The 27,838-nt window shown below is 46.0% G+C and overlaps 1 protein-coding gene across 1 annotated transcript in view; it reads left to right on the top strand.

Annotated features, from left to right (window-relative positions):
• Nucleotides 1-23,811, top strand: part of LOC102463426 (lathosterol oxidase) — a 33,224-nt gene extending 9,413 nt beyond the window's left edge. The window contains exons 3-5 of the mRNA XM_075909259.1: nt 1,155-1,287; nt 17,119-17,219; nt 19,689-23,811. Coding sequence (XP_075765374.1) covers nt 1,155-1,287; nt 17,119-17,219; nt 19,689-20,126 — 672 coding nt within the window. The 3' untranslated portion in view covers nt 20,127-23,811. The remainder of the gene's footprint in view (nt 1-1,154; nt 1,288-17,118; nt 17,220-19,688) is intronic.
• Nucleotides 23,812-27,838: the final 4,027 nt, after the last annotated feature.

Here is a 27,838-nt window from a genome sequence, read left to right as displayed (position 1 = left end):
CATGCAGTCCATCCTAAAAGAGGACTAGGGCCTTAAGTAACAATTTCCATTGTGCTTTAAAACAACAGCACGTATGCTACAGTAGAACCTCAAAGGTATGAAAGAGTCAAGCAACTACACATCTCATATGGAACCAGAAATATGCAATCAAACAGTAGTAAAGACCTGCCCTCCTCCTTCCCCTTCTGAAAGGAAACACAAAAGTTACCTTGTTAAACATAAACCTCTAAAAGGGGGAGGGCAGTCTAAAGAAAAAATTGATAAGGAAACTGCTTCTGTGTTTAAAAGGTGATTGAAAGCAGCATTTTTTCCTGCATAGTAAAATTTCAAAGCTGAATTAAGCCAATTCAGCTGTAATTTTTTGTTCAAAGTTACAAATAACCTCCCTTCAGTCCCCTGAGATGTTCATAACATACTGTACAAAATCCCTGGGAGAGGTAGTTGTCACCATAGGATAGCTGGGGAAATTGATGCAGAATTTAAGTGCCCCAAAACTAAATATTAAGTCAGTGAATAAACCCAAATTAGAACTCAGGGCTGGCCACTTCATAACCTTGTGATCATTTTCTCCAACGCCTACTGGCTATCAAATAATCAAAAATACACAAAAAGCACCCTTGAATGCTACATTAAATTATGCAAACATGAAACTTCACCTTAGGAACACAAATGATGATGAGTGGAAAGAGACAGAGGGATGATTATAAATTAACTTTTCTTTTGAGGCCACTTCCAGACCAGCATTTCTATGAGGCCAACAGTACTTCTGCCAAAAATACATTAGGATGGAAGCCTTGTGTATTTAAAGGCAGGGAGAGGAGCAGAGATAGTAAAGGACAGAGAGTGTCACTTCCTTGATGAGAAACTTTGTGACACAGCAAAAGACAACTATCAGCACGACTGAACTGATGGTGGATAATGAATTGCTCTCTCATGACAGAGCATGATTGATTCTCATTAGAAGGGTGGTACTCTAGGTGTTGTGGACAGTAGGGAAGGTATTGTGAGTAGTTTAATTGGTGCAGAAGCAGGCATTAAGTGGCTAGTACATGTGCTCTTCCTGTTCTGTGGAAGACGCTGGCATTTTCATGAAGGCTCATACTAATTTTATAGTTTTTGCTTGTAAAATTAAACCTGTCTGCTTTTATATTTAGAATCAGGTGCAGCTCGAGATAAAATATGCTGTCCAATCACTGCCCTGGATGAGTATCCCCACTGTAGCACTCTTCTTTGCAGAGGTCAGAGGTTACAGCAGACTTTATGACAACATTGAAGACTCTCCTTATGGTAAGGAAATTAATTAAATTGTGAGCCCTCTGGATCAGGGACTGTCGTCTTTTCTGTTTGTACAAAGCCTAATCCTGAGTCAAAGGCTTTTTTAAAGTCAATGAATAACAAGTATAGTGGGATCTTGTACTCTCTACACCTTTTGGTCATCTATGCGACTACAAAAATGTGGTCCGTTGTCGAGAGTCCCCTACGAAAACCTGCCTGTTCCCGTCTCATGTCTCTGATCCTTCAGTAGGGGAAGGATAAGTCTCATAAAGACCTTATAAAGATGAGGAAACAGGCAAATGGGTCGATAGTTGTGAATGTCTTCTCGATTGCCTTTTTTTCAGCAGAAGAACAGTTTGCAATCTCTTCCAATCCTTTGGGATTCTGCCCTTTTTAATGTACCTTGAGAATCTTTCACGAAGGGCTTTTAAGAGTATATCACCTCCCGCACGAAGTTCTTCTATGTGTACTTGGTCTAAAACTGCCGCTCTTCCCAACTTCATCTTCTGAGGGGCTGCTGCCACCATACCGGCATATCTGCTCCATTTCATGTCTGTTTGTCATTCTTCCACCTTCTTCGTTAACAAATGCACTTGGAAGAGTTTGGCGTAACTGGATTTCACGCCGAGCTCTTTGCAGACTTGTTTTCTCTTCAACTGCCGTTTACTGTTTTGCAAGGCGATACTGCTCATAATCTTCTGTCATCTTTCTCCTCAACATTTTGCAGACGAGCTTATATTCCAGGCTAGTATTGCCCTTGGCTGTCATCTCTCTCCGTTTAGCAAGAACACCAAGTGTTTGCCGGGAAGAGAGTTTCTGGGCTCCTTAGGCTTCTTTACAATAGCAGCAGTTTTACATTTGATGAACTTCGCTAAAAAGTGATAGCAGTCGGAATCAGTATCTTCGGGCTCATCCATTTCCCACAACTCAGAGTCAACAGCATCCTTAAACAGATCTGAGTGGAACTGTTGTATCCACATGCATTGCCTAACTCTCACTCTTCTCCTTTCTTCCCATATGATGATTATTTTGGGTCTCACTCTAACCAGTTGATGATCTGACTGTGTCTACAGACGGCCAATTCCAGAATGACTGTTATATCTGTAACCAGTCGCCTCTTGTCGACCAGGACATAATCAGTTTCATTTCTTATTACATCATTTGGTGCTTGCCAAGTCCATTGCCTTCCAACCCTCTTCTTGAAGAAGGTATTCAAGATGTGAGGCTTCTGCATAGTCAGCCAGCCTTTGACTTCTTTCATTTCTCATATTGAACCATATTGTCTGGTGTAGTTTTCTTGATTTCCCCTCCTCCCCCCCCCCAATACCCACCTTAGGATTCTTCAGACTAAAACAACATATACGGTGGGGCTTAGCAACTTCAATGCTATCAAGTTCTTCATAGAACCTTTCCACTTCTTTGTCTTCAGCAGTGGACATCGGTGCGGCTCGACAAACTATAGCATCTACTTGCCCGTGGCGAGTAGATTTCAGCCACGTGCCCCGTTTACTGGCGGCATGCACATGCGCAATGCAGCTCTTGCGCATGCACAGTGCGGGGCTGGCGAGCAGCTTTGGCTGCCGTTTGTCAAGCTCGGGACATCGGTATGTAGACTACAATAATTTTTATTGTGGCATGTTTGAGAGTTGGGTTTATTTTGTGCCCAAAGTTGGCAGGAAACATCATTTCATGGATAATTCTTTCATCTCATTTTGGAGTGACCATGTACCAAAATTAAATAAATGGCCCCACTGCCAAAATTATTGCCCACCTCTGATGTATGCACTAATTGCCCCCTAATAACAATTATTTACACTGAGCTTGATGATAAATAAAAGTAATTTTTATTAAGTACAAACAGTAGGTTTTAAGTGGTTACAAGTGAAAATGGACAGAGCAAAGGAAATTACAAATTTAAAATAAAAGAAAATGCATAGCTAGTTCTAACATAAATAACACTAAAGCTTATTGCAAACTTATCCTAAAGCTATTCTTAATAAGGGGCAAATCTTTAAGCCAGGGAAAATCTTTTTTCCTCCCCGAGGTCCCCAGCTATTCTCTTGAGTGTCATGCCAGCCAAAGACAAGGGGACAGATAGCTTCCCATTGTTTTATGTATTCCGCTTTGGGCAGGAACCAGTTGTTCTCTCTCCCACCTTCCATAGAAAATTATTTGGTGAGACCTGGGGTGGTCACATGTCTTCCTAAAACCAATCCATGCTTAGACTTAATGGACTAAGAAAGCTGTTTAAGTCGTTAAGTTGATCACCCAGTCATTAAGGTATCTCAGCATTGGAAACACCCTGAATGGTTTCATTTGCATATTTTAAAGCATTTCATACCCCATATGTCTAACTTTACATACAAGAGTGATAGAAATGTAGCCGTGTTAGTCTGGGGTAGCTGAAACAAAAGGACACTGTCTCAACAACTTAATTACCTGCATCCTGCTTCAGAAGCCTTTTAAATCTACACTTGAAAGGGAATCCTCTGAACTGTCATTCATGCTAAAATTCGACACTCTACGCGGGGGTCTCAACAAAGACTCTAGCTATCTTACCCATTACAAAGATAGCTTCCCTAATTATCACCTCTAATACCATTAACTCACAGACATTTACCTTTTCCTCCACCCCCGCATCATCCTCCTGTTCTGAAATGTGATTTGTCCTTTTCATATGTGTTCATTTTTTTAAATTGTATCCTTTGGTATATATGGTTGTGACTATTTTCTTCCACTATTTGATCTGAGGAAGTGGGTCTGGCCCACGAAAGCTCATCATCTAATAAACCGTCTTGTTAGTCTTTAAAGTGCTACATAGTCCTGTATTTACATACAAAAGTGATACATGTACTATATGTATATACCAAAATAAGATATACAGACCCAGCAGATTCAGACATTAAAATTGATAGGTTACATGAAATATTTCTTCTTATGGACAATGAAGATGCTTTGGACAATTTAATAAAGCATGGGGAGGGGGAAACCGTCATAGGGTACTAAGTCCATGACTAGGGCTCCTAGGCCCTACAATAACACAGATAATAATACGTGGCATCCTAGCTACATCATTTCAGTTGCTCACTTATTTCATTCTTTCACCCCTTTCCTTCTAGCTACATACTGTATTCCAAGCTAACGGGCCAGTACAGATTAATCTCCCACTGATTGCCCTCTTTCTCACCTATTTTCTTCTCTACAACCTACTTCCTCCTCACCAAGGTCTCTTCTCTCTTCCTTTAACTATGCCCTGCCCTATTTATTGGCTAAGCTTTTAGTGAGAGAGAACGTGCCTAAGGGTAGGAAATGCTATGGAAATTGAAAGGCTTCTTAAATTGTTTATAGCTTAATGGATACAATTTAGCGATGTTTGCTTAGGGTAGCAGAGCTCATGCTTGTGCTCTAAAAATAGCTGGAAAGGTTTTGAGACTCAGGGTCTTAAAGTCCTGCCTCTCCACCCTATTTCCCTTCAAGGATGCAGAGCCAGAGTTCCTTTCCCATGGGCTGGGAAGCTCACTCCCAGAGGAAGGGTACTCATGTCCTAGGAGGCTTGTGCATGTTTGAAAAGGCATTGCTTTCCTCCTGCAGTTGCAGCTAGCAAAATAAGAGATTTTACCAGTCAGCTGAGATTAGAACTGATGCTTGGGGGTGGTTGTTGTTGATTTTTAAGAAGCTTTTGTGTGAATCTAGTGCAAGTTGCCACCTGGATGGCCATGTGAGCTGGAGTCTTTTAGCCACAGAACAAATATAGTAGCAGTGCAAATTCCCCTTCTCATACCAACCTGTTGATATGCCTCAGCCATCGCTAGGAGTCACAGGGAAAGTTCTGACCACATACAGTGTTCCCGCTAAGATTTTCCAACTATGAGCAGAGTGAGTTTTTGTCTTGTGCTTTGTGCTTGTTCTGGTGGGTACCACTGTGGCACCACACACACACTCTGTCTCTCTGTCTCTGTGTCTGTCTCTGTCTCCTGCTGTAATAGGACTCCCCCCGTGGGACATGTCGGGAACAGGACTGCTGGAGCAGACCCTGCCCTCCCCACCATGCAGTAGGTCCCATTCCTGTCCCTAGCTGCCAGAACAGGCTATACCCCCGCACTCCACAGCAGCCCTGGCCACCGGAGCAGGCTTCCATCATGCGGCTGTGGCAGATCCCGGCCCCCTGCCAGATGGCCTCAGTTGCCCCCAGTGGTTCCCTTATCATGCCGTCACTGGCCCCGCGTGGCTCTCCAGAAGGGGTGGGTGGGGGAAGAATTTTTTGTGCATGCAGGCGCACACCTTAGCAGGAACTGTGACTCCATACCTGATCGTTCCTTGGTTTCTGTGTGGAGACAGCCAACCAAGTGTGTCTGTGGTAATTGTAGTGAAGTAGGAACTATGCCAAATCCACCGCTGTTTAGTGTGATATTAGCTCAGTGGCAGATGTGTGGGTTTGAACTGCCATCCTGGAGAGGAAAATCTCTATACCTCACCATCCTCGTCCTTTACACACCAATTCTCAGGTGTTGCTTACATAGAGCTCCCAGCCTGTGATCTTAGTGGGGTTTCCAGGCACATTTTGCTCCAGACCAGATTGGGGCCTTAATCTTGAGTAGCACCATAATAGGGAGAGTGCAGGCTTGGGGGCTAGCAGCTCCAGAGCCACTTAAACTTCCTTATTCACCAGGAATGCAAATGATTTAGCTCAAAGACTCAGTGTATTATGGCTGGGGACAGGCTGGTTTGCCAGTGGTGTAGCGAAGGGGGGGGAACAGTTGTCCCCAGGTGCCATGCTCAGGGGGGCGCCAATTTAGGGCGCTTCCTCTGTCATCCCTCAGCTCACCTGCTCCTCTGCCCACTGGTGGCAGCTGGAGCCTACTCCCCACCTCTCCAACCCCAGCCCGACCCTCCTCCATCTCTGCCGGCAGGTTAGTGCATGCGTGGGCCTGGCCCCAAACTGGAGGGAGTGGGGCAAGACGTGGTACAAGCTTTCTCCCCACCCCCAGGATTGGGCTCAGCTGTGTGCCAGGTTCGGGGCCCCGCTGCATGGTGGCGGCAGGGGGGCAGATTTTTCCTTTGCCCCTGGGTGCATAACACTCTCGCAACACCTCTGATATTTGCAGCTACAATGGGCAGGGTTCGCCAAGCTGTGGCGAGCCCCGCTCGCCAGCTGTGCGGTTCAGCATGCTGTGCATGTGCAAACTGCTCTGCGCATGCACTGACTGCACTGCGGCGCTATGCCGGGCTGTAATCTACTCACCCATGGCCCTGAAAATTGGTATGTGTAGTCATGCTGCAATCACACTTTGATTTGCTGTGTAGACATAGAGGTACCCGTAGGACTACAGCCCTGATGATTCCTGTGTAACCTCTTTGACTTCAGTGCAGTTATTCCTGATTTATACCACTGTCCACGAGAGGAGAATCAGGCCCTCTTAAAACCTCACCTAAAGAGCAGCTGGCATTGATTCTTTTACATACGGACACAAGATGTTCTGGCTCGAATGGTTGCTCTTTGCTGTTTATATTCCTTATTCCTCTTATTTGCACATCCAAGAGCTAAAACTTAAGGACCTGTACTATTTTAATGAAGCTGATGGCCTAAACAATTCTATGAAAAATAAAAGGCATCTCAGGCCTGCTTTCTAGGGGCTCATCCTATCTTCGTCTCTGTCAGGGCAGTCCCCTTCTCTGGCACTCCAAGTGCAGAAGGTGGGGACCCACAAAGACTTTAAATATACCTTGCCACTACAGGCACTGGTTACAAAAACTTTCCCCAGAAATGCAAATACACAGATTTTGGGGGGTAGCTGCTACCATCAAGTGGTTTTTCATATTTGAGATGGGTTACCAGGAATCATATGTGACAATATGAAATCTTTCCAGTCTCAAGTCAGCATATTAACAAAGCACCCATAATTTTGATCCATGCATTTATTGGCTAGTGAAAGAGAAAGGAGGGGAATTAGTATAGATAAATGTTCAAATTAAAAAAAAAAAAAAAAGCTGAAGGAATTAGGACTGGGCTCCTACATCTCACGTTCAGAACTGACTAGGACACTTACGACCAGATTTTCAAAGGTGTGTAAAGATCAGATAGATATCTTTTGGAGATCCAAGTTGGCAACTGTCTCTTTAGGAGCTTAATTACCTTTGAAAATCTGAGCTTAGATTTCCAAGTCCAGTTTTCAAAAATGACTTTAGTCACTTAAGTGCTTTTGAAAATTTTAACTGGGGGCCTAAAGAGACAAAAATAGACAAAAGACAGGAGATCTGGGATTCCTTTTAAAAACATGTGACATCTATTTTTAACTACATTTTATATTATTTTTCTCCCAGGGGACACTGACCCCTCTGGCCCCCTCACTATGCCACTGCCCCCCCTCCTGCAGATCTATCATCTTATGCATGTGCAAGATCTGTGACAGCCGTCCCACGACTCTGCAGTTAGTGTCTGTTGCGCCTGCTTCTGGGTGGTGTCTCAATGCTGCCACATTCACCTCCAAAGAGGGGGCTTCCCAAAGCAGGCCCTTGCTGCAGACCCCCAAGGCATCCACAGGTCCAGTCTCCTTTCAATGGGCCCACTTCCCAGGGCTCATTGATCTTGGATCTGGCTTCCATCCCCTCTCCAACCTTTGCAACTACCCAGAGGTGCTCACCTTCCGCCTTCTCCATTCCCACCTCATTCACCCACAGGGCAGTCTCTGCCTCACTTAGGGTATGTCTACACTACCCCGCTAGTTCGAACTAGCGGGGTAATGTATGCATACCAAACGTGCAAATGAAGCCCGGGATTTGAATTTCCCGGGCTTTATTTGCATAAGCCGGCCGGCGCCATTTTTAAATGCCAGCTTGTTCGAACCCCATGCCGCGCGGCTACACGCAGCACGGGCTAGATAGTTCGAACTAGCTAGCCATTCCAAACTAGGCGTACAGATAGTTCGAACTAGCTAGCCATTCCGAACTATCTAGCCCGTGCTGCGTGTAGCCGCGCGGCACGGGGTTCGAACAAGCCGGCATTTAAAAATGGCGCCGGCCGGCTTATGCAAATAAAGCCCGGGAAATTCAAATCCCGGGCTTCATTAGCAAGTGCGGTATGCATACATTACCCCGCTAGTTCGAACTAGCGGGGTAGTGTAGACATACCCTTTGAATCATAGAACCATAGTGCTGGAAGAGACCTCAGAAGGTCATCAAGTCCAGCCCCCTGCTCTAGGCAGGACCAATCCCAACTAAATCAACCCGGCCAGGGCTTTGTCAAGCCGAGACTTAAACACCTCTAAGGATGGAGACTCCACTACTTCCCTAGTTAACCCATCCCAGTGCTTCACCACCCTCCTAGTGAAATAGTTTTTCCTAATATCCAACCTGGACCTCTCCCACCACAACTTGAGACCATTGCTCCTTGTTCTGCCATCTGTCACTACTGAGACCAGCCTCTCTCCATCCTCTTTGGAACCTCCCTTCAGGAAATTGAAGGCTGCTATCATATCCCCCCTCACTCTGCTTCTGAAGACTAAACAGACCCAACTCCCTCAGCCTCTCCTCATAGGTCATATGCTCCAGCCCCCTAATCATTTTGGTTGCCCTCCGCTGGACCCTCTCCAATGCGTCCACATCCTTTTTGTAGTGGGGAGCCCAGAACTGGACACAATACTCCAGATGTGGCCTCACCAAAGCCGAATAAAGGGGAATAATGACATCTCTGGATCTGCTGCTAATGCTCCTCTTAATGCAACCTAATACGCCATTAGCCTTCTTGACTACAAGGGCACACTGTTGACTCTTATCCAGCTTCTCATCCACTATAACCCACAGGTCCTTTTCTGCAGAACTGCTACTTAAATGGTTGGTCCCCAGCTTGTATCTATGCTTGGGATTCTTCCGTCCCAAGTGAAGGACTCTGCACTTGTCCTTGTTGAACCTCATCAGATTTATTGTGGCCCAATCCTCCAATTTGTCTAAGTCACTCTGGACCCTGTCTCCGCCCTCAAGCGTATCTACCTCTCCCCCTAGCTTAGTGTCATCTGCAAACTTGCTGAGGGTGCAATCCATCCCCTCATCGAGGTCATTAATAAAGATATTGAACAAAACTGGTCCTAGAACCGAACCTTGGGGCACTCCGCTAGAAACTGACCACTATCCTGACATCATGCCATTGATCACTACCTGCTGGGCCTGGCCTTCTCGCCATCTTTCTATCCATCTTACCATCCATTTATCCAATCCACATTCCCTTAACTTGCTGGCAAGAATATTGTGGGAGACCGTATCAAAAGCCTTGCTAAAGTCAAGGTATATCACATCCACTGACTTTCCCATGTCCACTGAGCCAGTTACCTCATCATAGAAGCTAATCAGATTGGTCAGGCACCACTTCCCCTTTGTGAATCCATGCTGACTGTTCCTAATCACTTTCCTCTCTTCCAAGTGCCTCAAAATGTATTCCTTAAGGATCCCTTCCATGATTTTTCCAGGAACTGAGGTAAGACTGACCGGCCTATAGTTCCCTCAATCGTCCTTCCCTTTTTTGAAGATGGGCACTACATTTTTCTTTTTCCAATCATCCGGGATTTCTCCTGATCTCCACGACTTTTCAAAGATAATGGCCAAAGGTTCCTCAATGACATTTGCCAACTCCCTCAGTACCCTCGGATGCTTTAAGTCCGGACCATGGATTTATGTACGTTTAGCTTTTCTAAATAGTTCCTAACCTGTTCTTTACCCACCACGGGCTGTCCACCTTCATCCCATCTTGCGTCACTTAGCGCAGAAGTCCAGGAGCCGACCTTGTCAGTGAATACAGAGGCAAAGAAAGCATTGAGTACTTCAGCTTTCCCCACATCATCTGTCACTAGGTTACTTCCTTCATCTATTAGGGGCCGCGCACCCTCTCTGATCACCTTCTTCTTGTTAACATGCCTGTAGAAACCTTTCTTGTTATCCTTCACATCCTTAGCGCAAATGGAATTGCGACTGGCTTTCGCCTTCCTGATAATCCCCCGGCATTCTCGAGCTGTACATTTAAACCCCTCCCTGGTCATTTGTCCAAGTTTCCACTTTTTGTAAGCTTCCTTTTTGTGATTAAGTTCATCAAGGATTTTCCCTGTAAATCAATCCGGTCTCCTACCATGTTTGCCTCTCTTGCTATACGTCGGGATGGTTTCTTTCTGTGCCTTCAATAAGGCTTCTTTAAAATACTGCCAGCTGTCCTGGACTCCTTTCCCCTTCATGTTAGCATCCCAGGGGATTCTGCCCATCAGAGCTCGGAGGGAGTCAAAATCTGCTTTTGTGAAGTCCAAGGTGTGTATTTTACTACTCTCTTTTCTTCCCTTGGTCAGGATCCTGAAATCTACCATCTCATGATCACTGCTTCCCAGGTTGTCACCCACCTCCACTTCCCCTCTTAGTTCCTCCCTGTTTGTGAGCAGAAGGTCAAGCTGTGCATGGCCCCTGGTCGGATCCTTCAGCACTTGTGTCAAGAAGTTATCCCCAACATTCTCCAAAAACTTCCTGGATTGCCTGTGTACTGCCATATTGGTTTCCCAACAGATGTCAGGGTCATTAAAGTCCCCCACGAGAACCAGGACCTGTGATCTGGAAGCTTTGCTCAGTTGTCCGAAGAAAGCCTCATCTACCTCATCCACTTGATTCGGTGGCTTGTAGCAGACACCAACCACAACATCACTGCTGTTGTTTGCTCCTTTAAACTTAACCCATAGACTCTCAACAGGTTTTTCTCCCTCTTTATACTGGAGTTCAGAGCAATCGTAGTGCTCTCTTACATATAGTGCAACTCCTCCTCCTCTTCTCCCCTGCCTGTTCTTCCTGTACAGTCTATACCCTTCCATGACAGCGCTCCAGTCATGCGAGTCATCCCACCAAGTCTCTGTTATCCCAATTAAATCATATTTCTTGGACTAGGCCAGGGCCTCCAGTTCTTCCTGTTTGTTGCCCAGGCTTCTCGCATTAGTGTACAAACACCTCAGGTAACCAGTTGATCGCCCTATCTTCTCCATTCGAGACAGGGGTCCTCCTTTCTTGCTCATTCCTCTCTGCATTTTTTCCCGGTATCTGACTTTCCGACTCCTCTCTGGGTTTTGGTCACCGTCCCCCGACGAACCTAGTTTAAAGCCCTCCTCACTAGGTTCACAAGCCTGCCTGCGAAGATGCTCCTTCCTCTCTTCATTAGGTGGATCCCATCTCTTCCTGATAATCCTTGTGCCCAGAACAGCGTCCCATGGTCGAAGAAACCAAAGCCCTCGGTGCAACACCACCTGCGCAACCACGCATTTACGTCCTCAATTCGACGATCCCTGCCCAGTCCTTTCCCTTCAACAAGGAGGATGGACGAGAACACCACTTGCGCTCCGAATTCTTGGATCCTTCTTCCCAGCACTACATAATCTGCAGTAACCCGCTCAAGGTCAATCTTGGCCGTATCATTAGTTCCCACGTGGAGAAGCAGGAAGGGGTAGCGATCCGAAGGGACTATTCTACCAAGACGTAATACAAAGTTTCCATGTAGAAGGACTCACTACAAAGCTAAAAACTTCAATGAGAGAATGGTAAATACAGAGACGTGTATATCTGCTGCAGGGAGACACCTTTGCCTGCCTCCACCCCTCTCCCCCAGAGTCTACAGCCCCATTGCAAAGCGGGGGAGCGGAAGGGAAGAGGCTGAGGCCCATCAACGGGACTGAAGCAGTCATGAGCAAGCCATGCCCGGGAGCCATTCTCCTGTCCATTGCTTCAGGCACACTGAAATGCAGTCACCTCTAGGGTGGGCTGGACAGCTGTTTAAAACCTGCACAAGGTTTCAGGCATGGGGCAGTGCGGGCTGCCTTCCTATAGAGCCCCCATCAGAACTACCGGGCCCTCAGTGCTTAGGAAAAGAATAAACAGGAGGATTGGAAATTAACCTGCCCAGTCTCACGTCCCCTAAGGCAGGGACTGAGCCATCTACATTAGGCCCCAGCTGGAGTATCGTGTCCAGTTCTGGGTGCCACATTTCAGGAAATGTGGAGAAATTGGAGAAAGTCCAGAGAAGATCAACACAAATGATGAAAGGTATAGAGAACATGAGATATGAGGCAAGGCTGAAGAAATTGGCCTTGTTTACCTTGGAAAAGAGAAGACCGAAAAGGGACACGAGAGCAGCTTTCAAGTATCTAAAAGAGTATTGTAAAGAAGAGGAAGAAAAACTGTTCTGCTTGGCCTCTGAGGTTAGGATGAGAAGCAATGGGCTTAAATTGCATCAAGGGAGGTTTAGGTTGGACATGAGGAAAAAATTCCTTCCTGTCAAGGTGGTTAAACACTGGAATAAATTGCCTAGTGAGATTGCGGAATCTCCATCACTGGCGATATTTAAGACCAGGTTAGATAGACACATGTCAGGGATGAGCTAGGGCAATTCAACTTTGGAAGCCCCAGGGGCCACACTGATACTTACAGAACATGCTGAGGGCCTCAAGCGTGGTTGCATATGCAAGCAAATAGATACAAATAGCTTCTCTCACACTGGCAGGCACGAACACAAAGATTAAGGCAAGACTACACAACACACAGGCCCCATTTAAGTCAGTTCTGCTGATATTAATAAAATGCAATATTTACCTGATTTCTACCCATGTGACAGCACTTTTCATGAGCAATGACAGTCCAGGAGTTTAACTACTAAAACACATATCAACAGAAGATCATTACACTGACTACTTTTTTGTTCCGGCTCCCACTCGCTGGCCATGTGTTGATCCGCACATAAACCAAACTGCACCGCGGGTCACAAACAAACTGACCATGGGCAGCATATCAAGTTAATAAATATTTTATAAACCTTTAGCTTTTCTCTCCGCTGCCATGTCTCCTCTCCTTGCTCTATCATCTCCCCTGGTGCCTGCTGCCTCCCAACTCCTCACCCTTCTCTGCTGCCCTTCTCACTGCCCTCAGCATTCCTGCAACCTGCCCCCCTCCACCAGCCCTTCTCTCCCCCCTGTGCCCACTCCTCCAGTAGCCCCACTCTGATCATGTGAGCTCCCCCTCTTCTAACACCTCCCTCTAAACACCTGCCCTGCCTCTCTCCTCTGGTGCTGGTCCCTCCCCTGCAGGTGTCTGCCCTTCTGCTTCACCCCATCCCCTCATGCCCCTGTGCCCTTACACATGCCTTACTCCATCCCCACCTTTCGCAAGCCCACCCCTTCTTTCAAGCCTTCTCCCAGCACTTCCCCCTCCCCCCCTCTAGCCCCCAATACCCTGCCCTTCCACTCTCCTCTCCTCTCCCAGCATCACCCTGTCCCCCTTCCACTGACACCTCCCCTCCTGCCCTTTCCCTCATTGTCTCCACTTGGCCCCCTGGCATTTGTCTCTCCTGCACCCCTGTCTCTTGGGGCATGTCTACACTACAAAATTAATTCGAACTAACAGATGTTAGTTCGAATTAACTTTCATAGGCGCTACACATACAAACCGCTAGTTGGAACTTAATTCGAACTAGCGGAGTGCTTAATTCGAACTAGGTAAACCTCGTTCTACGAGGAGTAATGCCTAGTTCCAATTAAGGGCTGTGTGGCCACTTAATTCGAAATAGTGGGAGGCTAGCCTACCCCAGCTTTCCCTGGTGACCACTCTGGGCACCACCAGGGAAACTCGTCTGCCCCGCTCCTGGCCCCGGAGCCCTTAAAGGGGCACGGGCTGGCTACGGTGCCCGTGCCAGGTGCAAGCCTGCCAGCACCCATCCAACAGACCCTGCACCTGGTACGGCACGAGCCAGTCACCTGTTGCCACCCAGCCCTCTGCCTCTTCCCGGGACCAGGCTGGCGGCTCACAGGAGCCTGCCTGGGGCTGCAAGAGGCGGGTGCCCGTCTGGTCTAGTGCGGAGATCATGGACCTCATCCAGGTTTGGGGGGAAGCCTCCAACGTCCACGACCTCCGCACTAGGCACAGGAAAGTGGCCGTCTAGGGCAGGATAGCTGCCAGCCTGGCCACTCAGGAGCAGATTTGCGTGAAAATCAAGGTGGTCCAGTGAGATCCCCAACCCTGAGCTTAGAACATAAAAACATAAGAGCGGCCGTACTGGGTCAGACCAAAGGTCCATCTAGCCCAGTAGCTTGTCTGCCGACAGCGGCCAACACCAGGTACCCCGGAGAGGATGGACTGTAGACACTGACCAAGCCATTTGTCTCGTGCCATCCATCTCAGCCTTCCACAAACCGAGGCCAGGGTCACCATTTCTACCCCCTGGCTAATAGCACTCCATGACCCAACCTCCATGACTTGATCTCACTTCTCTTTAAACTCTGTTCTAGTTGTAGCCTTCACAGCCTCCTGCAGCAAGGAATTCCACAGGTTGACTATTTGCTTTGTGAAGAACTTTCTTTTATTAGTTTGAAACCTGCTACCCATTCATTTCATTTGGTGTCCTCTAGTCCTTCCATTATGGGAACTAATGAAGAACTTTTCTTTATGCACCCTCTCCACACCACTCTTGCTTTTATAGACCTCTATCATATCCCCCCCTCAGTCTCCTCTTTTCTAAGCTGAAAAGTCCAAGTCTCTTTAGCCTCTCTTCATATGGGACCTGTTCCAAACCCCTGATCATTTTAGTTGCCCTCCCCCCTCCCACCTTCTGTCTTCCCTTCTCCCACCTCCTTTTCCCAGTCTTCCCGAGTTTTGTTAAATAGAGTTTCTATTTTTGAACACACGTGTCCTTTATTTTGTACATCAGGAAGGGGGGCTAGGGAGGGGCAAGTGGAAGGAGGTGAGGGAGGAATGGTGTATGAGCCCCTGATGGGGAGCACGGGGGTGGCTCTGCGGGCTCCTCGGTGTGGAAGCTCTCCTGCAGCCCCCAGATGGCAGCCTGCGGCAAGTGCAGCCGGTCTGATGGCCGAGTGCTGTGATGTGCCGAGTGTGGGCACTCAGGGCACTCCAAGCCAGGACTGCGTTGCAAGCGGGGAACCCCTGAAAACTGTCTGTCCGGGGTGGGGGTCGGGTCCCTTTAACCACAGCCCTCGGCTAGCCTGAGACAGCATCTCCACGCTCTAAGTCCTAATCTGATGCCCTGCCGGCACTGCTTCCGGCCAGCCTTAACCCCGGTTCAGGGTCCACTTAATGTGGATATGCTAGTTCGAATTAGCAAAATGCTAATTTAAACTAGTTTTTAGGTCTAGATGCACTAGTTTGAATTAGCTTAGTTCGAATTAATTAATTCGAATTAAGTTAGTTCGAATTAGTGCTGTAGTGTAGACAGACCCTTAGTGCCTTCTCCTCCCCCCGCCCAAGCCCCTTCCCCTGTCCACCACCTCCGCCCCTCCCCTGCTACCCAAGCCCCTCTGCCCCCCGCCCAAGCCCCTCTGCTGCCGCTGCCTCCTCTCCTCCCATCCCTCCCTGCCTAACCCTAAGCCTCTTCCCTTCCCCCCTCCCTGCTGCTGCCGCCGCTGCACAAGCCTGTTCCCTCCCTTCTGCCTTCCACATTGTGGGGCTCTGTGCTCAGGCCCCGGAGGCGGAACCTGGAGCCAGCGAGGTCCGGAAACGTGCCTCCCAGGACTTTTAAAATCCCGGGCCGTGACGTCACGTCACACCCGGGCGTCCTCCCCGCCCATGTGCAACGCTGCACATGGGCAGCAGTAGGCGGCGAGGCCTGCTCCTGCTCCGGGCAGAGCTGGGGAGAGACCCAGCTCTGTAACTCGCCGGCACTTCTGGGTTCAGGGGCGCGGGGCCCCCTTAGGCGCGGGGCCTGATTCGATCGAATCAGCCTAAGGCCGGCCCTGCCTGTGGGGCTGCTCCAGCCCCCGTTGGTAATGGTAACTGGTTGACATTTCACATCCCTAGTACTTTCACACATCTGGTTCCATCCCCAAAAGCTTTCAATGTAAGCATAACATAAGAGACGTGAGATGGATACAGCAGAGAGATAAGAGAACACAAGGAAACAGACTTCACTAGGGGCTTGTCTACACAGCACTGTAACTTTCTTGCTCACTGGTATGACAATAACACCCCTTCTCCAAGCGCAGCAAGTAACAACTCTGTAAAGTGCTAATGGAAGCAGGCTTCCTTTGTGGAGGTGGTTGATCTACTGGTTTACCTATCTCCTAGTGCTCTTGTTGTGACCACACTCCCACATTAAACTGTTGCCGCAACAGCATTTGAATCTTAGAGGGGTAGACAAAGCTGATGTTTCATTAGCCAGGTGACAAATACAAAATGTAAACTAGCAACAAAGAAAATAGTTATAGTTATCACTTTGAAGGTGTTAGTGGTATAAGGGCATTTGTTTATCATTAAATAATCATCAAACATCTATACACTAGGAGACTGTCGCTTAGCTGCCTTTCTCTAGTCTGTGTACTGTTTCCAAAGTGAAAACAAAACATATTGTCTTTCAGTGCTTTCTGTCTTCACGTTTTGGGAAAACATCCTGTCTTTTTAATCTGTGTTTCTATGTGCTGGTGGGTGGGTGGGAGGTGTGATAGAGAGAGAGAGAATGCAGGTATAATTTTATGTACTTGACAGTGTCCTTTAAGTACTAATGTGTTTTTAGGAGGATGGTGATGAGATCATTTCACTTTGTGGATGAGAGAAACCACTGAAATTTTCACCATTAGGTTCAGTTCAGCACTTTAAAGCCTAAAAGAAATCATAGAACTTTTCGCCAGCAAGAATTGCTATACAAGTACAATGCAAATCCCATTTGGTTGAGTTTGCTCTATATAACCTAAATGATTTAGCCTCAGGATAACTAAAGACATTTTGCAAAAAGATTTGACATATTTTCCTTGTACCATCTTAGAGACATATTTCTCACAATCTTGACACTTGTTTGTAATCTCTTAAAATCCTAATTAAGTTTCTTATTTTTCCTAGGATGGTTTGGCGTAATCCTTAGCATGCTCTCTTTCCTTTTCTTCACTGACATGTGCATTTACTGGATTCACAGGTTCCTTCATCATAAACTTGTGTACAAGGTATGATAAAGCTCTAGATACAGATATAAAGTGTGCTAGACTTCAAAACAACTTTGTAAAACTAGAGGCAGGCAGTTGCCAGGAGGGTCTGAGTAAAATACTGTTTTTCGTTATCTATCATCGTTAGATAGGACAGAAAAGTAGATTGTGTCTGGTTTAGTATACTTCAATGGCAGTTTAGCAAGACTATCTTTAATTTAATGGCATTTTGCTGGGTGCTTGATTTTACTCTGAATACTAAAGCCAGGTTTTTTCTGGCAGAGAAAATGGATGCAAGATTGAAATTCCAGCTGCATTAATTACATAGCTGGAGTCACAGGACATTGCATCGAATTTCTGGGGCAACTGCAAAGCACAAAGTTGATGGGAGAAACTCCTGCTGGTTTCCCTTACTCCTTGCAACTGTGAGGAGTTCCAAAGTTAATGAGGGTGCCCTCAGCATTCAATTTAGTGGGTCTTTACTAGACCCACTAAATTGAATGCCAGAAGATTGAGCGCCACAGTATCAATCTTCCCAGAGGTGGAGACATGTCCTTAGATTCTCTGATGTGTAACACAGAATTTGCAGCCTAGAGATAGGGGGGCTAAGTGGCTTTAATCACCTTTTGCCTACCTGATCCTGGGCTGCTCTGAGGATGGAAGCCACGAAGATGTATCTAAGGCATGGGAGCCTGTCCTTGCTACCCTCTTTCTGGCAGTGCTGCTATGTGCTACAGCCTTCCTTGAACACATCTTTCCCATCCCTTTTCCTGTGCTGGACTTTGCAATGGGAGTCCAAAGAGGCTGGACCAGCTCTTTTAGGCTGCTCTGCTTCCCTTCACACACCTCTGTGTGGTTTGGTTGAATACTTTATAGTCAAGTATGTCAATCTTGAAACACACTGTTATACTTGTCAATAGAAAAATAAAAGTTATAGGTCTCAGTTCATGCACATGAGTAATCCCAGGAGATTAACTAGGGCTGTTCACATACATTATATCACCATTGGGCTATAAAGAATTAAGTAAGGGAGCCTTTTAGGTTTCTGCTCATGGTCTGAGCGTGTGTATAGGCACCAGGAGCTCTTATGCTTGAATCCAGTTCCAAAAATTTCCCTATGTCCTAGCATAAATCACACCCCCCTTTCTGCCTCAGTTTCCATGTTGATAAACTGCAATCATAACTTAACCCACAGTGAACTGGTTAGGATTGCTTGTACTGAGATTGTGGATGAAGAGTACAGTGTCACTGATACACTCCATTGAAGTAAAATGGAATCTTTCCCTTGAGGTCAGTGGCCTTCAGATCTGGCCCTAAATGCATAACATAGGAGTATATATATTTTTAAATTTTAAGCTAACATAAGATACATATTTTAAAATGGCAAGAAAATCTGGGTTTCAATCTGGCACTTCCTACCTCTACTCTTCCTTCTATATGTCTTGGAATATGTTTAACTGCATTTTACTGTAGCTCTATTTCATGGCAGGACCCAGTACTGTCTAGATGGCAGAGGACTGGACTTGATAACCTCTCGAGGTCCCTTCTAGTCCTAGTATTCTATAATGCTATTACCAGGGCCACGCTTATGTTAGCTTAAAATTAAAAATATATATATTCCTATGTTATGCTTTTAGGGCCAGATCTGAAGGCCACTAACCTCAGGGGAAAGATTCCACTTAGTAGTGTCCTCTTAGTAGTGTCCTTCCAAGTAGAATAGTGATAGAAATGTAGCCGTGTTAGTCTGGGGTATCTGAAGCAAAATGCTGGACAATGTAACACTTTAAAGACTAACAAGATGGTTTATTAGATGATGAGCTTTCGTGGGCCAGACCCACTTGATTTGATCTGAGGAAGTGGGTCTGGCCCACGAAAGCTCATCATCTAATAAACCATCTTGTTAGTCTTTAAGGTGCTACATTGTCCTGCATTTTGCTTCAGCTTCCAAGTAGAGTGATTAGAGTTAGCCTATCTGACTCATTAACTATGTTCAAATCTTGAAAGCAAACTCTAGATGCAAAGTGTAATTTTCAGTCAGACATTGATCTTGGAAGTAGTGATTTCAATACGGCAAATGGCAGGGTTGCCGTATGGACTTGATTCCAGATGTTGCTTGTTTACAGATGAGGTATGTCTGCACAGCCACTGGACTCTGCTCAAACTAGCATGCTAAAAACAGTGGTGTGGCCACAGATTCATGTAGCCTGTCCGATCTCCTAGGTACAGACTTGGGACACTAGCCCAAATTGCCATCTATGCCTCTGTGGCCATCCTGCTATTTTCATGTGACCATCTACCACTATAAGCTATGTGTGTCAGTTCGCAAGAAGAGGGAGGGACAAGGAAGAAATAGAGCTACAGTAAAATGCAGTTAGACATATTCCAAGACATATGGAAGGAAGAGTAGAGGTAGGAGGTGCCAGATTGAAACCCAGACTTTTTTTTGCCATTTCAAAATCTAGACACTAACTCTGTTCTGTTCTTCTGTAGCGTCTGCACAAGCCCCATCACCGCTGGAAGGTTGCTACGCCATTTGCAAGTCACGCCTTTCACCCTCTGGATGGCTTCCTGCAGAGTATTCCCTATCATATCTATCCTTTCCTCTTCCCTTTGCACAAGGTGACCTATTTGGGTCTCTACGTCGCTGTCAATGTCTGGACAATCTCTATTCATGATGGCGATTACCGCGTCCCAAATTTCTTGAAACACATTATCAATGGCTCTGCCCATCACACCGATCATCATTTGTATTTTGATTACAACTACGGTCAGTATTTTACTTTCTGGGATAAAATTGGGGGATCCTACAAAAGTCCCTCATCCTTTGAAGGGAAAGGGCCACGTGATTATTTGAAAATGTTAAAAAGCGGAGAATTGGCCAATATTAAAAATAGCCACGTGAATGGAGACAGTCTAAAAGATAAATAGATCTCCCCAAGATGATTGCAAAAAGGCCTTGACTTTTTTTAAATGAAAAAACCTACTTATAAAGAAAGCCCTTTCCCTGTTTTATATCATTCTTGGGATGCAAGCATTGTAAGTGCTTAGTAGGGTAATTATGGTGGAGTTATGTCATTAAGAATCATAATACAGTCCCATAATGGAGACTGTGTGTGGTGAGGGTAAAATGCATAGGAGCTATGTAATGTCTAATGTTAATGCAATAAGGAAAATATTGTTCCTGGCACTTCATGCAATGTCAGTGCATTGAAATTGTGAGTGCCTTTTCTAGGATAATACATACAAGCCTCAGTCAGCATGTAAATTCTGCCATAACGGCAGTAACAAAATATCTTTTCGGTAGACTCAAAAGCTTTCTCCTGAAAGAGCCAGATACAGGTTCTCTCTGCACAGTGAATCGCTTGCTGGGGATTGTGCTAATTGAGCCAGGATGCTACTGGCAGCACTATACAGATAATACAGTATTGCTGCAATACTGGCTTGTACTTAAAAGGAAAATTGATGATTGAATAAAAAGAAGAGACACTGTAGTCGATATAGATTAATGCTTTGCATGTAGAATATGTTCTAGTACACTTTTCTGCATATACCTACCTGGAGTTTAACAAAAGAAGGCACACACATTTTCCAAAAAATTACTTACCCATCTAGCTTTTTAAGGATTCGCTTTGCATTTGAATCAAAACTGAGCTAATGTTATGCCAATAGAAACATTTTATATTTTAAAATAGGAAGATCCACCAGACCTACTATTTTGTAAATAAAATCTTATGCTGTTCATAAATAAAATTCAAATAATTCAACATTTAGGCTACGTCTACACTGCTTCCCTCTTGCAGAAGAGGAAATGCAAATAGAGCGTGCATTAGCATATGTTGCGCTCTCATTTGCATATCCTCTTCCGATCCTTTTTGCAGAAGAGGTTTTTGAGCAAAAACCAATGTAGATGGGGCCATTTTGTGCGCAAAAAGGTTTTTTTTCAAGAACCCTTATCCCTCAAAAAAGGAGATTTACAGGGTTCTTGCGCAAAAGGGTTTTTTTTGTGCAAAATGACCCCATCTACACTGCATTTTTTTGTGCAAAAACCTCTTCCACGAAAAGGATCAGAAGAGGATATGCAAATGTGTGTGACATACGTTCCATTTGCATTTCCTTTTCCGTGAGAGGGAAGCAGTGTAAAAGTAGCCTTAGTGATCAAGCAATGCTATTATTTAAATAACTAGAATATAGATTTTTTTGAGCTGACAAAATTTATATTGTCTTATATTTAGGCTTAATGAATTGGAAAGAATGAGCATCCATTTCTAATATCTCTAATCGTTAAATAGAATATCTTTGAACAACATGACCACAGTGTAACTAAATTTGCATGTTGTAGATTTCTTAGCATTTACTTTAATTTTCTCAATGAAATCATGCAGAATGATATTTCACAAAGTAAACATAGGAACCTACAGAGTGCTATATTTCCAGGAAGCCTTCTGTGTTTTACAAACAGGGTCATTCCTCTAGCTTTAGATTTATAGCATCAGGAACTCTGTCCTTGTGAAAAAATTATTTACGGTTGAGTTTATGTAAAGTCTTTCAACAAGTGTATTTATAATTCCTGTGGAGATTAGCTGGAGGGTAGAAATCCTACAGTAATTCTGTACCTTTGGAAGGAACACTTTCAGTTTTGGTCCCTGTTTTCAGAGAGGTGGGTTGCCGTTAAAAGCATTTTCTGAAAATCATGCCAGTGTAGACGTAGCCATAGTGAAACAGAATGGGGAGTCAATGAAAAGTCGTAATGGCAGAACAGCTGTGTAGCTGCCTCATATCCAACATTTTGTAAGAGTAGGGAAACACTATGAAACTTGCAGTCTTATCTTTCCCCTTTGCATAATAAAAAGTGTACCAGTGTAGAAGAGCAGCTTCCTCCCCTTGTGTGGGGGTTAAGAATGGAAGAGAGCAACCAGTCGGTAGAGGTTTCAGCCCCACGAGGTTCTCTCCACTTTCCCAGCCCATCTGCAGCATGATTACCAGTCCAACTGGGCTGATCCCTTCACTGTCTGGCTCTTAAGTAAAGTTAGTTGTCATGGGATAATAGAGAAGATCCTCTCATGGATTGATAACTGGTTAAAAGACGGAAAACAAAGGGTAGAAATAAATGGTCAATTTTCATAACTGAGAGAAGTAACTAGTGGTGTCCCCCAAAGGTCTGTACTTAGATCAATCCTGTTCAATTAATTATAAGTGATCTGGAAAAAGGACTAAATATTAAGATGGCAAAATTTGCAGATCATACCAAACTGCTCAAGATAGTTAAGACCAAAGCAGACTGTGAAGAGCTTCAAAAAGATCTCACCAAACTAAGTGATTGGGCAACAAAATGGCAAATGAAATTTAATGTTGATAAATGTAAAGTAATGCACATTGGAAAAAATAATCCCAACTATACATACAATATGATGGAGATTAATTTAGCTTCAACTACTCAAGAGAGAGATCGTGGAGTCATTGTGGATAGTTCTCTGAAAACATCCACTCCGTGTGCAGCGGCAGTCAAAAAAACAAATAGAAGGCTAGGTATCATTAAAAAGGGATAGAGAATAAGTCAGAGAACATCTTATTGCCTCTATATAAAACCATGTTACACCCACATCTTGAATACTGCATGTAGATGTGGTTGCCTCATCTCAAAAAAGATATGTTGGCATTAGAAAAGGTTTAGTAAAGGGCAACAAAAATTATTAGAGATTTGGAATGGGTCCCATATGAAGAGAGATTAAAAAGACTGGGATTTTTCATTTTAGAAAAGAGGAGACTAAGAGGGTGTAGCCAGACGTGAACCCCCATTTTAACATCCATCTTTGTCTGCTTGAAACCATGCAGGGCACATAGGAGCAGGAAAACAGCATATTCTTTGAAAACCTTGGAGCAGGAGGTTTAGATATGCTGGCTCAGTGACCGTGACCAACTGTAAGCAGAGATAGGAGGGTGGTCAAACTAATTGTTGACCAAGAGGCTGTACATCGTGCCCTTGACTTAACCCATATTGATACGAACACATACCCGTCCACGGGGGAAGGAATCTCCCGCCCAACAAGAACATCCGGCAGTCCTAATTTAGCTATCTTCCTCTCTTACAAGTGTAAATTAACTTGTAACCTGCTTGTAAGAACTGGCACCACAAAACGGACCAGTACAATTTGGCCTCTTAAGATAAGAAAGAGAATACGGGCCCCCAGGGGTATAAAGATGAGTCCAGCAGCACACTTGCTTTGTGTGTCAATCTACCACCTATCTGCTGGTCGGGTTTGGTGTTTGACCTCCCGAGGTTCCAGAGGGGACGCGCACCTCGTATTTGTCTTTCCGAGGAATTGAGAGACCGGCCCTGGCCTGACACGCTGGAGTCGAGAGGCACAGAAGGGGGTAAAAATTGTATCTGGATGTGGTCCTTTGTTTAAGTATATATATACATAGTGTTAGAGCTCTTTAAAGATTAAGCTGTCACTTGGTACCATTATTTCTATTTTCTATCTTTACCTTTTTCCTGTAACCACTTTTTAAGATCTATCTATATTTTACTAGTATTTAAGAAATAGAGCGATAGCCATTGTAACCATATGATTTATAAGTTCCTTTAATAAACCTGTAACTGTTTAAGTTTTAACCTGACTCCTTCAGTTGCTGTAATAGAACCAAGCACAATTTAAAAGAACTTCAGCCGGTCATAAAGGGACAGACATAGGGAGAGCTTGGGCGTTTGGATCTGTGTCACTCCCAAGTGACAAGATCCGTTGGGGCACCTTTCCAGCCTTTCCCAGGCTGCCCGCTGCGAAGGAACTTTGTGTTCTAGCAGTTAAAATCTAAGGTGTAATAAGCTCTTCTTACACACTGGGGCGTCTGTTAGCCTGTTTGGCTACCCTCTGTGAAGGGACTGTGGTCCTAGCAGTAAAGTCACGGACGTTAAAAACACTCGGGGCTCCTTTCAGCCTTCTGGGCTGCCCGCTGCGACGAGACTTCGTGTCTTAGCAGTTGAAGACGTAGGAGACATACCCACACACACTGCCCTGACCGTTGGCTGACAGAGGGGATATGATAGAGGTCTATAAAACCTCTGTGTGGAAAAAGTGAATAATGAAGTGTTATGTACTTGTTTCCATAACATAAGAAGTAGGGGCCACCAAATTAAATTGATAGCACGGGCGTGGGCAATTAATTGTTTTTAATTTAAAATAATTTAAAATTTCTGAAGTGCCCCAGGCTGCTTCGGAGGGGGAAGGGCCTTGGGTGGAAAGGGTGGGACCAGGAGACTTCTTGTGCTCCCCTGCCTACAGTCCCTGATTAGCGTGGGGGTGGGGGCATGTGTGAAGTCTTTGCTCATCCCCTCCGCCTAGAGAGAAATCGCCAGCAGGCCATTCAGGGGATAGCATGCGAAGTCCTTTACCCTCTTCCCCTGCCCTGCCAGGAGTGCGTGACAGCTAGAGAGAACTTCCTGCTGTTTCAGAGCAGCTGGCGGATCTCTCTGCTGCAGCATGCCCCTGGCAGGGGAAGGAGACTTTGTGCACTCACCCATCCTCAGGTCTCAATTAGCCTTGGGGTGGGAGAGTGGCAAGGTGGCTGCAAGCCAGATTCACTAGCTTGGTGGGTTGGATACAAACCACAGAGACTATCTTGCCCACCCCGGAGGTGGCAGGTTTAAAACAAAAGGAAGTTTTTCTTCACACAGTGCATGCTCAGCCTGTGGAACTCTTTGCTAGAGGAGGTGGTGAAGACCAGGACTTTAAACAGGGTTCAAGAAAGAACTAGATAACTTGGAAGTTAAGTCCATCAGTGGCTATTAGCCTCTGTCACAGGCTGGGAGTGGATGATGGGAGAGGGATTACTTGATCTGTTCTCTCCTTCTCGGGCACCTGGCATTGGCCACTGTTGGCAGACAAGATACTGGGCTAGATGGACTTTTGATATGACCCAGTCTGGCCATTCTTATTATGAGGAACTGCATACTAGACTTTGATTTATGCTGCTCTGGGAGACAGAAATAGCACAGTGGCTGTGCCCTGAATTCTTAGGCAGGCAGTTTCAGTGGAGTGTGTCAGAAGCCTGCTGCTTACTCAATGGGACTTTGGCTGACCTGCACATGGCTGGGTTGCAGGCACACACCCACGCAGTTGCTCCCATCACTGCCACTCTACCTAGGAACACATTGGTTCCTGGGAGAATTGGAAAGCATGTGGAGTTAGGTTTGTGACATGTATTAAATACATGAAATCATGGGGTGGAGAAGGCTTAGTCTGGTCTTGGGTGTACAACTCACTGTAAGGAGCTGACAGCTGGAGTTGTGAGGTGCAGACAGAGATCACTTGACAGGAGGGGGCTTAGAGAAAGTTGTCTGAGAAGTAAAATCGAAGTCTGATCATGAAGAAACAATCTCCTTTCCTTTTCCCTTGCTGCAGAGTCAGTCCACAGATCCTATTGGTATCTTCTTTTGTGGGCATTAGCTGCTCTGAGTTATAGAATCATAGAATAGTAGGACTGGAAGGGACCTCGAGAGGTCATCGAGTCCAGTCCCCTGCCTTCATGGCAGGACCCAGTACTGTCTAGATCAGTGGTCCCCAACCTCTTGGGGCTCCAGGGGGTGGGGCTGCACATGTACTGCGCGCCCGGGGTGGGGGCCGTGCATGTGCCAGGCGCCCGGGGTGCACGAATGGCTCGGGCCGGCCCTGGTCACTAGGCGGGCGCACATAAATGCCCCCGTGGGCGCAGCGTTGGGACCACTGGTCTAGATCATCCCTGATAGATTTATCTAACCTCCTCTTAAATATCTCCACAGATGGAGATTCCACAACCTCCCTGGGCAATTCATTCCAGTGTTTGACCACCCTGACAGTTAGGAACTTTTTCCTAACGTCCAACCTAAACCTGCCTTGCTGAGTTGAATAAGTTAGATGCTGGTGCACACGGTGCAGTTAGAAATTGGCAATTAGAATAAATGGAGAGTCAGAGTGGAAAAAGTGGCCTTCCTTCTGAGAAGGCTGTTCTGATGGCATGCGCTTGTTCACTGAATGCTGTGCTTTGTTGGCTGTAGTGTTATGACAGTGTATTCTCCATAAATTCACTATGCCAACCAACTAAACCCTTTCAGAGCAGTGGGAAGCAGTAAGTTGAGATGGTAAGAGCAGCTTGGCATAGATAAGTGGGCGTTCCTCTCTAGGTGACTCCTGTTAACAGCAAGGAAGGGAGAAATCTTTAGCACACCGGTTCCTAATCTCTTTGGGCAACACGACCTAGTTTGCTGTTCATCTCTGTGGTAGCTTCCTGCCAAGATGAGCGGAAGGTGTCCAAACTGCACGGGGAGTTGAAGCACATGCAGTTTACCTGACAGAAAGACATCTGGAGCTCAGAAGCCCCACAGTAAAGCAGGGACGGGGGACTCTTGGCTACCAGCTGCTGGGAATGAGGAATGTTAAAATGTGTTTATTCAAATAAACATGTAACTGCTGAAATTTTCCGCAATTACATGTGGGGGTGGGGAGGCAGTCCGCTCCCCGGCAACTGATGAATGTGGGGAGCTGGCTTTTAAGCTGACTCTCCTCAAGCACCAGCTCCTGCCTCCCTCCCCCCATGCTGCTGCCTCTGATACAGAGGTAGCAGCCCGGGAAGGGAGGGGGCAGGGGGCGGGGGACTTGCATGTGATCATGCACATTAACTGATGAACCGGTTAACTGTGTACTCGGTTACACTTTTCGAGGGGACCATCGGCAGCTCTCTCTAGCTGGTAGGGCAGGGGCAGGGGGCGAGGAACTTTGTATGCTCCCCCAGGCCCTGACTGGCCGGGGGGCAGGAGCCGTGCACAAAGTCTCCTCCTGCTGTGGTGCCTTAGAGGGAACAGGGAGCTGTTTTAAAACAACCGCTGGCAATTCTTTCGGGATTGTGGGAGACTTCATGTGCTCCTCCACACCCAGGCCAATCAGGCTTGTTGGTGGGGGAGCATGAGAAGTATCTTGGGCGCACCCCTTCCCCCAAGGCCCTGCCTCTTCCAGAGGGGCCCAGGGTCACTTCAGAAATGTATGCAGTGGCCGCCTTTTAAAAATTATTGCTCAGCCCTGGAGTGGGCCCAGCTTGGTCAACCATTTTCAACTTCAAATGTCTGAAGTAAGTGTGCTCCTATTTGCCAGTCCTTCCCAGTGCCACAGTAAAATGAGATGCATGCCCAGCAGTTTTCCAGCAATGTCTATGGCCCCTCTTGTACACAAGTGAAGTGGTTTGCACAGATCTTTACCCTCCTGAAAACGAGCCATGGAGCAGAGAGGTCACAGGATGTTGTGTAAATAGTGAATGAAGGTCGTGTTGAAAGGAGTTGGTGCAGACCAGTCTGTGTTGGTCTTTAATGCAAATGTTCTCTGAACAAGTAATAAAAGTCTGCCTTTTTAATGAAATGTATAATGGTTTTGTTACTCATTTCCCATGTTCTCTACAATCAAAGCAGGGGTCTCAAGCTCATGGCCTGGGGCCCGCTATAGAGCAAGCAGTTCCACAATCTAGCCTATGAGTCCCTGTGGCTCCTGGGGAGGGTGGGAACGTCTGTACCCTTCTCCCAAGCCCAGTATCTGCTCCTCCTCCACCCCACTTCTTCCTGTCCCTGCTCTGCCCTCTTTCCCTAAACCCCTCTGTGGTGGGGTACCTAGTGCTATACC

Source organism: Pelodiscus sinensis, chromosome 26, assembly GCF_049634645.1.
Source record: "Pelodiscus sinensis isolate JC-2024 chromosome 26, ASM4963464v1, whole genome shotgun sequence".
Taxonomy (NCBI): Eukaryota; Metazoa; Chordata; order Testudines; family Trionychidae; genus Pelodiscus; species Pelodiscus sinensis.
This window is presented reverse-complemented; position numbering and strand designations above follow the sequence as displayed.